The 17528-nt window shown below is 48.0% G+C and overlaps 1 protein-coding gene across 7 annotated transcripts in view; it reads left to right on the top strand.

The window, feature by feature from the left end:
• The window catches only part of DPF3 (double PHD fingers 3), a 249274-nt gene that overhangs the window by 170958 nt on the left and 60788 nt on the right, over positions 1 to 17528 (top strand). For all 7 annotated transcript variants that reach the window (XR_006218980.1, XR_006218978.1, XR_006218979.1 and 4 more), the window contains exon 7: positions 5086 to 5223. Coding sequence is in view for 4 of the 7 variants with exons in the window: in XM_042990039.1 (XP_042845973.1) it covers positions 5086 to 5223 (138 nt within the window). In the remaining 3 variants the exon portion in view is untranslated. The remainder of the gene's footprint in view (positions 1 to 5085; positions 5224 to 17528) is intronic.

Below are 17528 nucleotides of genomic sequence, written 5' to 3'. Positions count from 1 at the left end.
CTTTAAAAAAAATTCTGGCATAATTTACATACGGCATTATAATTAGTTTCAGGTGTACAATATAGTGATTCAACAATTCTGTATATTACCCAGTGCTCATCCTGGTAAGTGAAGTCTTGATGCCCGTCATCTATTTCACCCGTCCCCCCACCCACCTGCCCTCTGATAACCATCACTTTGTTCTCTATAGTTGAGTCTATTTTTTAATTTGTTCCTTCTGTTTTGTTTCTTAAATTCCACACTTGAGTGAAATCATATGGTAGTTGTCTTTCTCCGACTGACATTTCATTTATTGTACCCTCTAAATTAATCCATGTTGCTGTAAATGACAAGATTTCATTCTTTTTTATGGCTGAGTAATATTCCATTGTATCTATATATGCCACATCTTCCTTATCCAGTTATCTATTGATGGATACTCGGAAACCCTACCTCTTTGGCTTGTGTTGCTCCTTCAGGGCTGAATCTTTCTTAAAAAAAAAAAAAGTTTCTCCTTCTCCACTGGATTCTTAAGATGCTGGTGTTTTCTGAGTTCTTTCCTCTGTCCACACCTTTCTTCTCTCTCTGCACGATCTCTCCTCCTCTCCATATCCCTCACTTCCACCCTGACACCTCCCCCATCTACATCTCTTTCCCCAGTTCAGGGTGTTCAGGGCAACCCCAGACTGAACTCATCCTCTTCCTTCTTTAAATCTCGTTTTCCTCCTCATCCTTCCATCCAGTTGCCCAGTGGAAACCTGGGTGTTTTTGTTGCTTCCCTAACTGGCACCAAGTGCCAGCCGTGAGTTGCCCCGTGCTGGTCATTGGGGATGCAGCAGTGTGCAAACACGGGAGGGCCCGCTATGCTTGCTGCTGGTGGGAGACACACATATTGATCCATGATTCGTCCTAGGAAGGTAACAAACTGGGATCCTAATTTTGATTGGAAAGACTTCCCTGGGGAAGGACATTTCAGCTGAGATCTGAAGAATGATGAAGCATCATTAGGCAGATCGGGGCTGGGGAGCATTGTAGGCAAAGTGAAGAGCTTGTCCAAGGGCTTTCTGGTGAAAAGAAAAACGTTTAAGGAGTGGAAAGGCAATGGGCAGAAGGGCAGAGAAGGTGGTGGAACGTTGTGTCGGGTGAGGCTGGGGAGCCAGACGGGGGCTGGATGGTGCATGGCCAGGAAGGTGGGGGGTTACTATCAGTCTTTCTAGGCTCCTCCTTGCAGCTTATACCCACCCCTTTTCACCAGATTCCTTCTCTTTAACCCCTCTCCCATCCTGAAATCCTCATTGTTCACACATAGAAAATTAAAATAGCCTCTTGCCACCTTCAAATCCATCTTCTGTACTGTAGTCTTAAGTGGGATTTCCAAAATGTAAATCTGAGTAAGTCGGTCCTCAGGCTACAATCCTCCCCTGGCTCCCTATTTTCAGGACCAAGTCCTGCCCAGCTTTCTCGCTTGTTAGCTCCCTCACGCCACCCCTCCCCCCACCTTCCTGCGGGCTCTTCCCAAAGTTAGGCAGCCTGTGCTTCGGTGCCTGAGTGCCTTTGCCTCCTTTGTCTGTATGGTGATACTCTGCTACCCTGCAGGCCACAGCTCACCCACCACCTCCAGGAAGCCAACCCTCCACTCCGAGGCCGCTATGCTGGCCCCGCCTCCTGCCCGCGCGCATGCGCACACTACATTTGTTCCACCTCCCTCTTTGCATGTGGATGTGTACCTCTTCTCTGCCAGACTTTGAACTCCTGGAGGGTGGGGACTGTGGCTCCTTTATCTTTGTCCTTCTCATGCCACAGGGCTGGACACATATTGGATGCTAAATACACGTTGTCTTGAAGACCTGGTGATGGAGGAATAACATGGTATAAGCAGGTGGTGAAAAATGACACTCCATCAGGAGAGCCCTGTGTATAGGGACGAGGGTTAGGAGGCCAGGTTTCCATGATCTCCACGTACTGTCTGGTTCTGTTTCTTCTAATGACCAAGCGCAAGTCTCACTGTCCCCGCCTGCCACTTCTATCCATTCCAAAGGGCAGGTGCACCAGGGTGGGCAGAGTCAAGCCTAAATATAGTCAATCTTCTAGCAGAGTGGTTCTCAGACTACGGAGTGTACCAGAATCACCCGGAGCGCTTGTTGAAGCAGAGATTTCTGGCTGCACCCCCAGAGTTTCTGATTCAGTAGGTCTGGGGTGGAGCCCAAGAATATGCATCTCTAACAACTTCCCAGGTGATGCTGATGGTGCTGGTCTGGGGACTACTCCTTGAGAATTTCTTTTCTAGCAAAAGGATTTGCTCTAAAAATAATTACTCTCTATGGTGTTGGGAAAGGAGATACAGGAAGCTTTTTGCTTGGGTTTGGTTCTATAGGTTTAAAGACCTATTAGTATGAGATTAATGCGGATAGGTGGATCAGATTCTACACGCTTCCCTCCTCCCCCGTCTCCTGGCTTTCCCACAAAGTGTTTCCGTGTTCATTCATCAGCTATTCAACGAATATGTTTTGAAGGTGTAATACATGCATGGCAACATATGAGGCGGAGTTGTTGCTATTAAGATGAAATTAGTATGAAACCGTCCTGAAGAGAAGTCCTCTGGTATAGACGTAACTATAATTCAAGAGATCAAAGAAGAAATACCCACTCAGATGGGTAGTTCATTGCCCAATCAGCGGAATTGTCCCAGGCATCTAGTATTAGTGGGAATAAAACAATTTTATAGTGAGACCACATGACTGTGAAGATCCTGAAATTCTGGGGGCACCTGAGTGGTTCAGTCGGTGAAGCGTCTGACTTCAGCTCAGGTCATGATCTCCTATGGGCTCGAGCCCCATGTCGGGCTCTGTACTGACAACTCAGAGCCTCTGGAGCCTGCTTCAGGTTTTGTGTCTCCCTTTCTCTCTGTCCCTCCCGGGCTCGTGCTCTGTCTCTCTCTCTCAAAAATAAATTAACGTTAAAAAAAAAAAAAAAGATCCTGAAATTCTGTGATTAAGGAAGACAGTGATAATTGACACAACATGGCACAAATGCTGTGGAATTTGTAGCAAGGAGTCCCCAGAGTCAGCTGAGGCCTCCTCATGTAAATACTGATACTATTGTCCTTGTTTTTAATAAACATTTATTCTTCACCAACAGTGCTTGGTTACTTAGTGGATTTCTATCCGATGACCCCATAATTTGCTGTTTATTGACCTCAGATCATTGAAAAGTTAAATAGAAAAAGCCACAAGCAGGCCCAGAGTGCGCCTCGGGGCCTCTTTAGGTCCCATTGCCTGTGTCAAATGGAATTGAGATGTGTGGTGCCATTTTATTTTATTTTTTTTGAAGTATTTACGAGAGACAGAGAGGTGGGGGGGGGGAAGGGAGAGGGAGAATGTAACTAGCCAATTGTAGCACTTGAATTTATAGTTAGGTCACCATATAATACAGGTCACCAACTTGAATTTCAGACTCTCACCTTATTAAGAAAGTCCAACCAATTGCTGAATTCCATTGTATGAGGTTAAGGGTCAAAGTCCCTCTTTTAGGAGGGTCGAGCACTTAAGATGTGGCAGGCCAAGCCGAAGCCCCTAGCCCCTCACTACCATTTATTGAGCATCTGTTATGTGCTGGATACTGAGTGAGATACTTTACATACATTATTTATAATCCTTCAAGGTAAGTAGTACTATTATCATTTTCAGATAAGAAAAAAGGCACAGAGAGATTATGTATCTTGTCCAATTTCACACAGCAAAAAACCTCAATTCATTTTTGGAAGTCAGCATAACCATCAAATTGAAACACGGTAGAAGATAGGTCAAAAATTATAGATCTCATCTCGTCTGAGTATAGATCAAAAATGCAAGATTAGAAAATAGAATGCAGCGGTATATCAAACAGATAATACACTCTCATTCTAGGAACACAAGAATGGTTCAATAATAGGAAACATTAGGAAATCAACATAATTCACCATATCAACAAACTGAAGGAGAGTCGTATACTAGTAGATGCTGAAAGGGTGGCTGATCAAATTCTCCTGTAATAAAGCTCTAAAACAGGAATAAGAGGAACTACCTAAATTTGATAAAGACTACAAATTGGCCACATGTATCATTGTAAACAGTGAACCACTAAATCCAACTTTGTTAAAAGTGACGGTGGTCTATTCTTAAGTTATTTAGCTGGACTTCTGCTTCTCAAGTACTGGGCAGCCAACCAATGGAAGTGCACCTCTCTTCTTCTGGGCCCCACGATGCCGTATTTATGTTGCTTGGTGCCTTTGTCTCAGACTGTCCATGGGAGAGGTAGTGCTTGCGAGGACGCAATCCTAGATTTTGGGGCTCAGAGACTTCCTGGGGCTTCAAGAGCACAAGCTCTCAGATGCCACCTCTAGCAATGATGCCTTGGCCTTGTGGTTTTCATGGCGGAAGTGGAATGTGGTTTTCTGGCACAAAATCACTGCACGATACGTCAAAAATATCCATATAAAGCTTTTGTACTTTACAGAGTTTGCCACAGCGTAGTGGAAGGAGCACTGCATGGGAATCCAGGAGACCTGGGTTTCTAGTGGCTCTGCCACAACCAGTTATACGTTCCCAGCCAAATCATTTAGTCTTGCTGGGCCTCACTTGCCTCATCTGTGCCATGGGATGTTGGACTGGATGGACTACCAGTGCTCTTTGACCTCAAAGTTATAATAATCATAACCCTTACCATGTGCCTGGCACCGTTGTAAGTGTTCTGCATAGAGGTTAACTCATCACAGCAACTCTATGAGTTCAGTACTGTTATGATTCCCATTTTGCCTCAGAAGAAACTGAGGCACAGAGAGCGTAAATGACTTGACCAGGGTCTCACAGATAGGAAATGATGGAGCTCTTAAATAGTTCAACTTCCATCCTTTACTTTTCTGGTTTTTCTTTACCTGGGCCCATGTTGTTCATTGTGGTGTTTGTTTTGTCCAGTGGAGTTAAGGTTGTTGAGGGTGGGAGACGCTTTTTAAGGGAAAGCCAGCTCTGGGGTAGATGGATGGGAGTCACTGCCTGGGAGAATGATGGCGATGGCTGCAGAGGTTGCTAATATTTGCCCTTTTCCCTCTTCTCCTCTTTTCCTGTCTAGTCTGTGGCAAGCGCTACAAGAACCGGCCAGGACTCAGCTACCACTACGCTCACACTCACCTGGCCAGTGAGGAGGGGGATGAGGCTCAAGACCAGGAGACCCGGTCCCCGCCTAACCACAGAAATGAGAACCACAGACGTGAGTTCCCAGTTGTTGGCTGGGGTAGTGATGGAGTGGGGTGGGGCAGTGATGAATTGGGTGGGCAGGGCTGTAGAGTGTTCTCTTCACCTCTGGTATCTTTGGTGGCACCCACTGATTGGTTTCAGGGTCCTGTGGTGACTTGGCTGTTTTAGCCCAGCCCCAGCTACCCCATGGGTCATCTGAGCCCCAGGTGTAGAGTAAGCTAGGCCGGATGACGCACCCAGTTCTGTTCCCGGAGGAAGGAGATGAGTGTTAAGGTACAAGGGAAACATCCTCACCTGGCCATTATCAAATGCCAGACCTATTCCTCTTTTCCCTCAGCTCCAGAAGTTTCGTTCACAGATACCACCCTGACTTGGGCGTAGCCCTTGGGTATGTCAATTCAGATGGACATTCTAAACGTCTCCTTGGCCACCAAGAGATGTGGAATAGTCTTGATTTATTGCCTTGGCTGTTATAAGGGTCACAATTTTGGTTCAGGGCTCTCCTGTCTTAGAAAAATAGGACCCTTGAGTCTGTATGCTTTCCTTGAGCACTCCATTAGGACGCATAATCTGGGGACACTTGTCAAAAACTCAAAATGGGGTGGCATGATGGAATCTTTAGGACTTGCTTCAAGATATGGGTCATTCTAAGATCATTAGGTGAAGAATAATTGTGGACATGCCATGTATCTTGTATTTTGTTCACAAGATTTTGTGGTAGGTGTTCTTAAAGTGAACAATTCAATGTAATTAAAGGGATGAGACCTTTAAAAATATCCAGACTCTAGGATCTGAGGGTGACTCCTGTGCATTTTAGTCAATCAGCTTAGTCAACAGATGTCCATCAGCTGCCTTCACCAAATATTTGAAATAATTAACATACTTTGGCCAAGACCTTTTTTCAGATTCATGTTGGTTTTGCCTAACCCTCACCCTCCTTTCTTCATGTAACATGGCCTTCCGTATTAGTTTGCTCAGGCTGCCATAACAAAATACCACAGACTGGGTGGCTTAAGGAACAGAAATTAATTTTCTCGCTCTTCTGGAGGCTGCAAGTCCCAGATCAACGTGTCATCAGGACTGGTTCCCACATAGGCCTCTCTCCTTGGCTTGCAAGTGTCTGCCCTCTCGCCCCCTCTTCACGTGGTGGCCCCTCTGTGTTCTTGTACCCCTGCTGTCTCTTTGTGTGCCCAAATTTCTTCTTGTAAGGATACCAGTCAGATTGAATTAGGGCCCACCCTAACTTGATCACCTCTTTAAAGGCCCTCTCCTTGAATATAGTCCTATTCTGAGGCATGAGGAGGTGGGAGTTAGGGCTTCAACAGATGCATTTTGGGGGACCCAATTCAGCCCGTACTCCTTCTTTAATTCTTACTCATTTGCAAGATTCAAGTCTTTCATGCATGTGACCGACCTTTATTTTCTTACCTGCTGTTGTCATCTGGATAGAACCTGGAAAACCCAGCATGAGTGTCTGACAGAGCTTGCTCGTCTCCCCTTGCCAGCTTCTGAGTAATGCTTAGCGCGCTCTCTCTCTCTCTCTCTCTCTCTCTCTCTCTCTCTCTCGCTGTCTCCTCCCCAGGGAGAGGTTCCCTTGGTCCAGTCACACTCATCTTTCAGAAAGGAACATGCACAGGGCAGCTGGCATTTGCGTCTCCCCGTCTCTCCTCTTATCCCTTCTCTGATCTAAGTGGCCCGGGCGTACCTATTGTCTCCTACCGCAAGGAGGCCAAGAATGAGCTCTTTCGATTTGGGTCGCTATCTGGAAAGTATTTATTAGCCACAGTTGCTCTCTCTGAAGTATTTGTTAACTTGGTATTATTTCCCACTCCCCCCAGCGCTGGCTTATCTTCTTGACATCCCTTCTCAAATGTCAAGCCATTTTGTCCTTGTGTTGTGGTTTTTTACTCACGCTATAGGGTTCGGAATGCTTCTCTTTCGTCTGTGTCTCTTTTGTGTGTGTGTGCATGGTGATGGCAACAGCGGAGGAAGGTTCCTCGTGGTCCCCCCAGGTACGCTGCAGGCCCTGAGTGGATCAAGGAAATCTCTTCCTTAGCCATCCCTGCCATCTCCCCGATGCCCCCACTTGCTCGCTGTTGACTTCCAAGATGGGCACTGCCATAGTTTCCTCTGTCCACCAGGATCTCCTCGTGTACTCTTGTGAGTCAGTGTCTTCTGTCTCCTCCTGTCCTCTCTGAGAGGCCAGATGGCCATGCTTGGTCAGGAAGCTGAGTCTTTCCTCCTCCTAGATGGAGATGGGTCAACAATCTGGCTGTGCGTTCTCTCTGTGGGCTTGTCAGTGAGCCTCTTGGCTCTAACTCCCATCTACCCTTCTCCTTGACACCTGCAGGTGACAAACCGAGTCCTTCAAAAAGGGTCATCTGACTACCCAAGGATTTTAAGCTGCATAAAAAAGAGTAGCTGTCCCTAGGCTCATCTGGGGCCTCCTTACACGAGGAAGGTTCCAGAACCTTCACAAACACCTTTTCAACAACATCTTTTCACAATGCCTCTGAGAATTCTGTGATTAAATCCAGTTTTGCTAGCGAGGAGGAGGAGGGTGTGGTGGGAAGGCCCCTACTGTCCGCAGAAGCCATCCCTTCCCTCTTCCCCAATTTCTCTGAAGAAATCTAAGAGGCAGCAGCTCTTCCCAGGTTCTTTGCACCACGCACGCCACCAATCTGTTTGCTGCTCCGAATGTCTGCTCTGTTCCCTCCCACATTCCCCTGGTGAGCAGCCCCCCAACCACTTTCCCGTGAGCACTAATTGCCAGCATCGTTAATACCCAGTCATTAGCTGCTCCCACTGTTTGGGGGTGGGGGTGGGCTCCCATCCATCCTGCCCCTAAATGCCACTGGGGCTGTGTGGTGAATTGAACGTGACAGCGTCTGAGGTCTCAGCTTTGTGATCCTCCCTTGGCGAAGCTTTTGGAGTGGGGGAGGGAGGCAGGAGAGTTTAATCCAAGAGGCTAATCTGCAGATCCCCCAGGAAAAGTTCTGGATGCCAGCGAAGTGGGAATGCTGACTTTTCCCTCTTTAGCAGAACTGCAGGGTGGCCCAGCTGCTTGTGAGCACACACAGGCCTGTGGGGGAAAACAGCCCTACAAGACTCCGGAGTTTTCTGTGGCATGGGCATCTGCGTTTGTACCACCTGCAGCGGTAGAGACCTTTTGACTTTGGTCCACCTGCCGTCCCTTGCCGCACCCCCTGACTGTGTCTCCAGCCAAGCCATTGCTCGTGCCTGTGCCTGCTGCTGCTGAAAGGGCAGAGCGGAGTGCTGGAGCCAGCACTGACCTCCCCTCACCCCCCCAGCTGCCCTGTGCTGCCAGCTCAGCAATTGACTGCCCCCCCCCCCCACCCGGCTGATGTTCTCTCGCCTTTGTTCCTCTCCTAGCCGCTCATTTTCTCCTGAGTATACACTTCTTGTCTCCTCTCTAGGTTTGTCCCCTTTCCTTCATGCCTTTGCCTCTCTGCCCCAACTATAGGTAGCCCTGAGATGCTTGGAGCTCCAACATTCACCTTGGCACGTAGTACTTTTCTGTTGGGGTCTTCCCTGCCTAAGCGCCGCCCCCTTCCCCTCCCCATGTGAGGCTGGATTCTTCTTTCTTCTTGCATTTCTTTGATCACCCCTGTCTGCTTTCTAAAACCGAGATCACTGTGTATATGTATGTGTGTGTGCACATATGCGCGTGTACATACAGGTACACACACACACACACAGACTACATGTATATGAGTACAAGGAGGGAGTGCTTGGGCAGGTTGGGATTCCACGTGGTTTCACTCAGAAGCGTTCTTTTGTGGGGGCGTCTGGGTGGCTCAGTGAGTTAAGTGTCCGACTCTTGATTTTGGCTCAGGTCATGATCTCGCAGTTGTGAGTTCAAGCCCCGTATCGGGCTCTGTGCTGACAGCATAGAGCCCACTTGGGATTCTCTTTCTCCTTCTCTCTCTGCCCTCCCCCACTCATGCTCTCTTTCTCTCAAAATAAATAAATAAACTTAAAAAAAAAAAAAAAGAGAAGCATTCTCTTTTGACTTCTGAAAGGTACCTGGGTAAACAGCCCCAGTGGGGCCAGGGTAGCAGAGAGCACTGGATTAGAATTCAAAACTCTTTTGACCCATGCTCACAATATCAAAACTCTTCTTGACTTTCCTTTTATCTTCTATGCAGAGTGAGAATCTACTAAAGATGATGTTTTCAAGGTACTTTTCTGTGAGGTGGGGTGGGGATGGGCATTTATGAGGCTCTGGATTCAAATGGAAACGCTGTAAATAACTACATTCCGTCTAATACATTCTTCTGTCTGTCCATCCATCCATCTATCCATCTATCCATCTATTCATTGGTTTAGTATCGCTGTGCTAAATACTGTCTTAATCCCTGTCCTCGAGAGCTCACAATCTTGTGCAGGAGTGTGTAATGGAGTACATATAGAATTGTGAAGGGCAGAGGGTCAAGGGCACAGTACACTTTCTACCCCTTACGGCAGTGGTGCTACCCCTTATGGCAGTGTGGCATCAGCATCACCTGGGAACTTGTTGGAAATTCAGATTCTTGACTCCAGGAGACCTGAAATAGAGACTCTGAGGGTGGGGCTCATGATCTGTGTTTTGGAAAGCCCCCCAGGCTATTCTGGTGCCCACAAAAGCTTGAGAACCACTGCATTAGGGGCTTTGCAAAGGCTTTGCTGAGAAGGCCACATTCAAGTTAGCTCTGGAAGAATGAAGAGGAATTTCCCAGGATGGGGAGAGGGCTTCCCAGGTAGAGGCAAAGGAAGGGGGGCATGAAATAGCATGATGCCTCAGACAAGGGGTAGTAGTCTGCTCTGACAGTGGCATTGGAAGAACGGTGGGAAAGTGAGCGGGAGCCACCGTTGGACGTGACTTCTATGCCAAGCTGTGTAGCTGTCATCCTGTATGAAAAGGAGAGCCACAGTAGCAATTACTAGAAGGCAAGGACAGATGATTTATAAAAAAATTTTGTTTGGCATATTATTAATTGTCACATGGAACATCTCTTTTACCTAATAGCGTAAATGAGTATAAAATGTTCTCTATGCCATACTTGGAGCTCCTAAGAGGAAAGTGCTTTTTAAAATATGGATCTATAAAATTTATTTCAAGCCTGTTTCTCAGGTCCGTGGAATGGAACTTGGGTTGTCCTGGGTCCTTGGAGGTCTCAGTCTTCTGCATAATGATGGTGTGCCTGGCACATAGCTGGGCTTTCAGCATCCGTCAAGAGCAGAAAAAGCCCCACCCTAGCGCGCCTTTGGAGGGCATGTTGTACCGTGCTGAACTGGAAGAGGAGAGCTGAGTTGATTAAGGGTAATGTCGGCTGATTAGATAATCTGAAAATTAGTCTGATAATGTGCAAATTACCTAAAAGAAGCATATGATGTCATTGCTACACTGATGGGAAAGATCTAACAGATGTTAGTCTCCTGACATTTCTGTCCTCTAGCATATGGCCCGAGGGCAACGAGTAGAGCTTTAAGAGAGAGAGTGAAAATTACCTTCGACACAAGCTTGAGAATTTTGGATCACTCTGAAGGTGCCTGCAAAACCACGAAGCACACACAACCCACCACGTACCCAGCCTTGATGCAGGAAATGCAGCCTTTGTTACAGGGGAGAGAGAGGAAAAATCAGAAACAGGGCTCTGTCGGGAAGAGGGAGCCACTTTTCACTTCCTGAAGAGCAAATTTGGAAACTAACAACAGGTGTTCTTTAGGTGAATTATTATTTGACGGAACAGTTCGTAGATTACGAAGTGAAAAGAAACCTGAGGGGTTGCTCTCGCCTTGAGGGTATACTTGGAGTTAAGTTTTCAGACCTGCAGTCTGGGAGAATGGAAATGGAATTGGCCAGGCTAGGGGGTGTGAGTCATGGCCCTGCCCCTCTGCCATCTTGTGTGTGTGTGACTGTGGCTCAGTTCCTCACACTTCTTTGCTCCTTTGTTGCCTCATCTGTGAGATGGAGAGAATAACCAAACTGACCTCATGGGGTTGCGTGAGTCTGCAGTGCGATGATGTGGGTGTTTGGCACCATATGCCTGCACGTTGTGAATGCTCCTATCCCATCTCTGGTGCCATTCGGACCGACAGAGCATGTCCATGACCACAGATGGCTAATCTGAGTCGGGGCCTGTCTGTGGCCGTGTGATGCCAGGACGCTAACTGCCTGTAGGGGTCTCGGTGGCGTTGGTGGAGCTATCAGAGCCTGGCCGGGCCCTGGCGCCCCTTCCCCGCCCCCTGCCCCTTGCTAAACCTTAGCTGTAGGACACCAGTCCTTCAGCACAGGCTAAACGTGAGCATTTATTGAGCGCTTACCGAGCCTGTGACCACTTGTGGGGCTACGTTGAATCAGGCCTCTGAAAAAGCGAAAACATGCCGTCTTCGCCCTAGGACAATTTCTGGTTTAATTGGGGAAATAAGATGGATGCAGGAAACCCAGTGGGAGGAAGCTGTGGAACGAAATCTGGCCAAGTGTAGCATCCCTGTGTTTGCCGTCCCATTTCCCCAGGACAGGGTCTCCACCCACCAACTTGCCTTTCTGTGAGCCTCTTTCATTTCTCTCACACTTTGGGCCTACTTACCTAGAACGTTCAGGTAAGGAGTTGAAGGAGTCCCCTGTCCTGAGTCATGACGATGACAGTAATACTTGCTGACATTCCTTGAACGTATCAGACACCGTGCTAGGCGTGCCACGTTCGTCTCAGTCATTCCTCACAGCAACCCTGTGAGGTAGCTGCTGTGTGTCCCCTAGAGGACACCAAGGCACAGACTCCACCTGATGTGCTCAGGGACTTGGAGCGTGAATGCGAATTCTCCGGTCACGTGTCACCTCTTGGGAAAGTTTACTGATGTAGGCCTTTGATTTTTTTCCCCTTCCTTTATCAGAAGCTAAATTATTTCACATAGGACAAGAAAGAGGGGGAAGAAATGACAGAACACCTAACAGGTGCCAGGTCCTTCACATGCGTTGTCTTGTGTGAAGTTCGTAGTCCGTGAGGCACATGCTATTACTCTCATTTTGCACAGGAGGAAACTGAGGCCCAGCAAGGATGAGTATCTTGCCCCGGGTCACACGGTGAGCAAGATGGAAAGCTCAGATGTGAGTGTGCTTGAGTTGGACACCTTTCAATTAAGTCAAGACATTGGAACCCCAAGTGACAGATCCTAATCCCAAAGATGAGATCTTTGTCACAGTTCTAGCGTCGTCCCTCAATTTTCACCTGTAGGCCAATCGTGAAGTGCATCATATCCAACAGTGGCTTTTCAAAAGAAACAGATGTATTAATGGGTACTCATCTTAGACTGCCTAAACGAAATACCATAGGTGGCTTCAACAATAGGGATTTACTTCTCATAGTCTTGAAGACTGGAAATCCAATATAAAAGTGCTGGCAGTGTCAGTGTTGGGTGAGGACTCTCCTCTTGGGTTGGAGATGGACATCTTACTGTGTCCTTTCATGGCTTTTCCTTGATACATGTCAGGAGAGAGAAACAAGCTCTCTAGTATCTCTTCTTATAAGGCCGCTAATCCCACCATCCTCATGACCTCATCTAAACCTAATCACCTCCCCAAGGCCCAACCTCCAAATACCATCATGTTGAGGTTAGGGTTTCAACATATGCATTTGGGGGGAGACACAATTCAGTCCCTAGTAGGCACATTTAATCTTTAACACTAACTTCAGCTGTTTGTGGTGTTATAGGAACCCCCCCCCATTACAAATTCTGCTTGCGATTTTAATTCGTAAATGACTCTTACTCTAGAAAAAAAATCATACATCACTTAGTTCAGTAATTTTCTTGCATCTTTCTCTCATTTGTGTCTCATGCTCTTTTCTAGCTCTCCTATCTATCTATCTATCTATCTATCTATCTATCTATCTATCTCTATCTATCTATCTATCTATCTCTTTCTGACGTTATTCTTTAAAAAAACTAATGCTGTGCCTAAGGTAGAAATCCTATGATTCATCCTTGGCTTTGTTTCCCTTCACAACTGTATCAGCTCCCCTCCAAAAGGTATTCCACATCTGTCTTCCTTTCTCCATCTCCTGGCCTCCACCAGCTCCTTCTTGGATCACTGCAGCTTCTTTATTGGCCTCTCAGCCTGTTTTTACCTCTTATAGTCTATTCTCTATGGAGTAGCCAAAGTGATCTTTTTTTTTTTAATGTTTATTTATTTTTAAGGCAGAGAGAGAGAGAGAGACAGAGCGCAAGTGGGGGGAGGGGCAGGGAGAGAGAGGGAGACAGAATCGGAAGCAGATTCCGGGCTCTGAGCTGCCAGCACTAGAGCCTGACACGGGGCTCAAACCCATGAACCATGAGATCATGACCTCAGATGAAGTTGGACGCTTAACTGACTGAGCCACTCAGGCACCCCAAAAGTGATCTTTAAAAAAAAATTTTTTTTAAGTTTATTTTTGAGAGAGAGACAGACTGCGACTAAGGGAGGGACAGAGAGAGAGGGAGACACAGAATCTGAAGCAGTTCCAGCCTCTGAGCTGTCAGCCCAGAGACTGACATGGGGCTCAAACCCACAGACTGCGAGATTATGACCTGAGCAGAAGTCGGACGCTCAACCAACTGAGCCACCCGGGTGCCCCAAAGTGATCTTTTTAAAGTATAAAATAGACTATGCTATATTCCACTCTCAAAACTTAAATCACACTTGAATATGATCCAGATCGCACCTTGAGGGCCTGCATTTTTGCTTCTCACAGTGCAATCAGCAGCTTCAACATCAGCTAGGACTCAGGTGACCAACTCATCCAGGTTTGCCCAGGACATTTCCACTTTTAGACTGAAAGTCTGTGCCCTGGGAACCCCTCCGTGCCAGGCAAACCTAGACTGTAGGCTACCCAGTGGGGGAGCTGATAAGAAATATGGAATCTTAGGCTCCAAGCCAGACCTATGAATCCTAATCTGCATTTTACCGAGATTCCCTAAATGGTTTGTTTGCACGGCACTCAAATTTGAGAATCCTTGCCCTCCAGGGCCTGCCAACCTCTGGGCCTTGGGCCTGCCAAGCTCTGACGTGACTTCCCACGGGGGTATGGTTTTTGAGCCCATCGTAGATCAGTAGCAGGCGGGCTTGAGCCGCACTGCCCGGGTACAGAGCCAGTGGGGCCACTTACTAACACATGACCTTAGACAGGCCACGTAGCTTCCTTGTGCCCCAAGTATCACGATGTAAAATGAAACATTAATGCATCTACCTCTTAGGGCCATGTGAAGATTAAATAAGACAATTCGTATGAAGTGCAGTATTAACAGAAAATGTATGTGACACACGTGTGGTGTTAGAGCGGTGGTTCTCAAGCTTGAGCACGTCAGAATCACCTGTTCCTTAAAAAAGAGACTGCTGGATCCTACCGCACAATTTCGGAACCAGTGGGTCTGGCGTAGGGGCCTAGAATTTGCATTTTTAACAAGTTCCCAGATGAACCACTGCCTAGAGAAATCCACTTTTTGGAGACTGATGTTCAGTCTATTTTATCTTGTCGATTCACTCAGTTAGATGACTAGCCAGGAACCAGGTTGCACTATTAAATCCACGGGATAAACTTGGTTTTCACTCTTTTCCTAAGGCTCCGGCCTACCCATGGCAAACATGTCTGTGGCTCCCAGCACCTGCTTCCTGGCCTGCTTTCTGGGTGTGTCCCCCATCGGGGCCCTCATCCCTGGGCTGGGCTGCTCTTTGGCTCTGTAGTCTCTTGACTCAGTTGTAATCCTCAGGTCTTACGCTTGAGGCGCATCCTTTTCCTTTCCCTGAGTACTGTGTTTCAGTCTCGAGAACCTAGAAAATGCTGGTCCACTGTGGGCAGCTGGGGTTGACATGTACCTGCGCCCCCTGGAGGTGGTGGGGAAGAGGTGTGGAGAGAGGCAAGGCTGGAGCAAGAGAGGAAGGGGGCTGGCTGAATTCTAATATCACAATAATAATATCCTGACAACTTAAACGGACGAGGCTTATCCTGCTCTAAAGCACCGAGATGTCCTGCAATTCTCTGAGGGGAAGGGCACCACTTCATTCAGAGCCCTGTTGACATAGTTACTCCCAGATTAAACGTTTTTCCCTTCAACTGACTCATTTGGTGGCAATAACAAGTTGCTACGCCAGGGCATGAACTGACCCATATGACCTTCCACTGAAAAATTGAAATATCTCCTTGTGCTTTCCCTAATCAGCACCGAGAAAAGTAATCAGCTTTGCTTGGTCTTTTCCTCGCTTTTCCGAAGCATCAGTGACAGACTCAAAGTTGCCAGCCTGAGGCTGCAGCACAAAGGACATTACTGATGGGTCATGTGACCATCTGGCCCCAGAATGGATGATGTGGTATCCAAATTCCTGGCAAACTGCAACTCTAAGCAAATACGTCTGTCAGGATGGAGACATAGACGTGAGCAGACATGTTTTCTGTTTTTACGGCACAGTGTTTAGGGGTACATATTATCAAGGTGTGTGTCTAATGGTCTGAGTTTTGCACTCCATAAAGATGGAGGAAAAGAAGGTAGACGCAAGGAAGGGTGAGGTGACTGACACCACACTTAAAACTTTGATAAAGATCCTGCAGCCATCCAAACGCAGAGTAAGATGGCCTATTTTCTCTCTAGCTGCTGCAGGGCCCCTGGTGAGAGACCAAACATGGGGTTCAAGGGGCTGTGGGACCAACGGAGTCTGGCAGTTCTTAAGTCCTTCCTTCCTGGTTTTCCAAGAAATGCCTCAAGGAAAGGGTTCCCGAGGGAGGGCGGGTCCAGTGGCTTTCTCCCATCACAGCTTTATACTCTCTGATGGGCCTGCCTGTTACTTCTACTGCTCCCTCTTTCTGTCCCCGTTATGAACAGGACTGACACTGGCAGTGCCTTAGAATGGTCACTTGGTCCTCAGGGGACACTTGACATCTACTCCACTCCTAGTCTTTGCCTCCCCTCTGCCTGAGTTTTTTCTGTGTCCAAAAAGCCTCTGTGAAGATCGTCTATCCCTTTCGTTAAGTATTTGTTGCCAGTGCTGGGTCAGTCGCCGTGCTGGGTGCTGGGGATTCCGCGATTAGAGACCCCGCTCAGGGAGCTCACGATGAACAGGGAGAGAGACATGGCCACAAGCAGAGCACATGATGAGATGCTGAGTTCCCCTGGTTTGCAACACCTCACTTTTCGGATCCTTCCTTCACTCTCTCATAATCATCAAATCATAGGCCGAAAAGGGGCCTTACGATGCCAGCTAGTATATTCTCTTGCCTCTAGAAGGGCATGCACTCAACCCCTGGCCCGGGGAAATCTTCCCGCGGGCGGAGCGCCTTTGTTCAACTGGCCTCGCTTCCAGCTTTCTTGGAGCACGCACTGCCATTTCAGCTCATTCTTCCTCGTGTTGCCCTGAACAACATGGACTGTGGCGATTGAGGCCCGTCCATAAACGTGGAGACACACTGAATCAGCCCTTGGCCTTCGTTTCTCCCGGCGGACTAATCTCAGTGCCTGGAATCACTCTGCATTAGCAGCACTGTCTCCTTAATCCTTACCGTACATTCACTTTGTCCTCGGTGCGAGGTGGCAAAATGGCCCGTGAGGGAGAGCGAGTTCTCTGCGGTTGAGGACTCTAGTGGCCTAACGGGCGTGTGGGGAGTGGACCCCGGAGTCCGTTTCGCTGCCAGGCTCCCCCAGGCCCCTTGCCTTTCGACGTTCAGGGAGGAAGGCATCGTTCTTCTTCCTTCTGGAGCCCTGGGGTGGGGCCCGAGTTGCTGTTTGTAGCCAAGAAGAACCGGCCTGAATGGAATCCCAACATTTTTATTCCTTGGATCTGTAGGATTTATTTTTTCATCAGTTCTCGGGAAGCAGTGAAAAAAGGTGTCAGGCCTTGGGGATAATTTATATGAGTAAACACGTAAGGAGTAGGGTGAGCAAGAGCATGAGAATTAAGGCCATTTATCCAGGCTTTGAGACTCTGTTTGCCCTCTGGTCCAGCCTTCCCCACAGTCTTTATCTTGCTACTTTAACCCTCTCCTTGCTCTGCTCTGTGTGGGCCCGCGCAGATCTCTGTGCAGCTGCCCCAGCGGCCACCCGCTCCCTGCCCCTCCCACGGCCCTCATTAAAGGCTGGGTACAAGGTAGCAGGATGTGGCGGTGGCCTCCAGCTGAGGCCTGCTCGCTGATTCTGAAGGGAAGGCACGTTGGCTTACACCCTCCCTCCTCGCCTTCCCTTCCTCCCCTGGCCTGGCCTGTCCCGTGTGTCCTGTGTGGCCAGCCTGGGGCTGCCTTTCCGCTCTCCCTCTTTCCTCTCCCCTTTTCTTTACTCCGTCCTCTGAAGATGCGC

This window comes from Panthera tigris, chromosome B3 (assembly GCF_018350195.1).
Source record: "Panthera tigris isolate Pti1 chromosome B3, P.tigris_Pti1_mat1.1, whole genome shotgun sequence".
Lineage (NCBI taxonomy): Eukaryota > Metazoa > Chordata > Mammalia > Carnivora > Felidae > Panthera > Panthera tigris.
The sequence above is the reverse complement of the archived record's forward strand: the minus strand, read 5'-3'. Positions and strand labels throughout refer to the sequence as shown.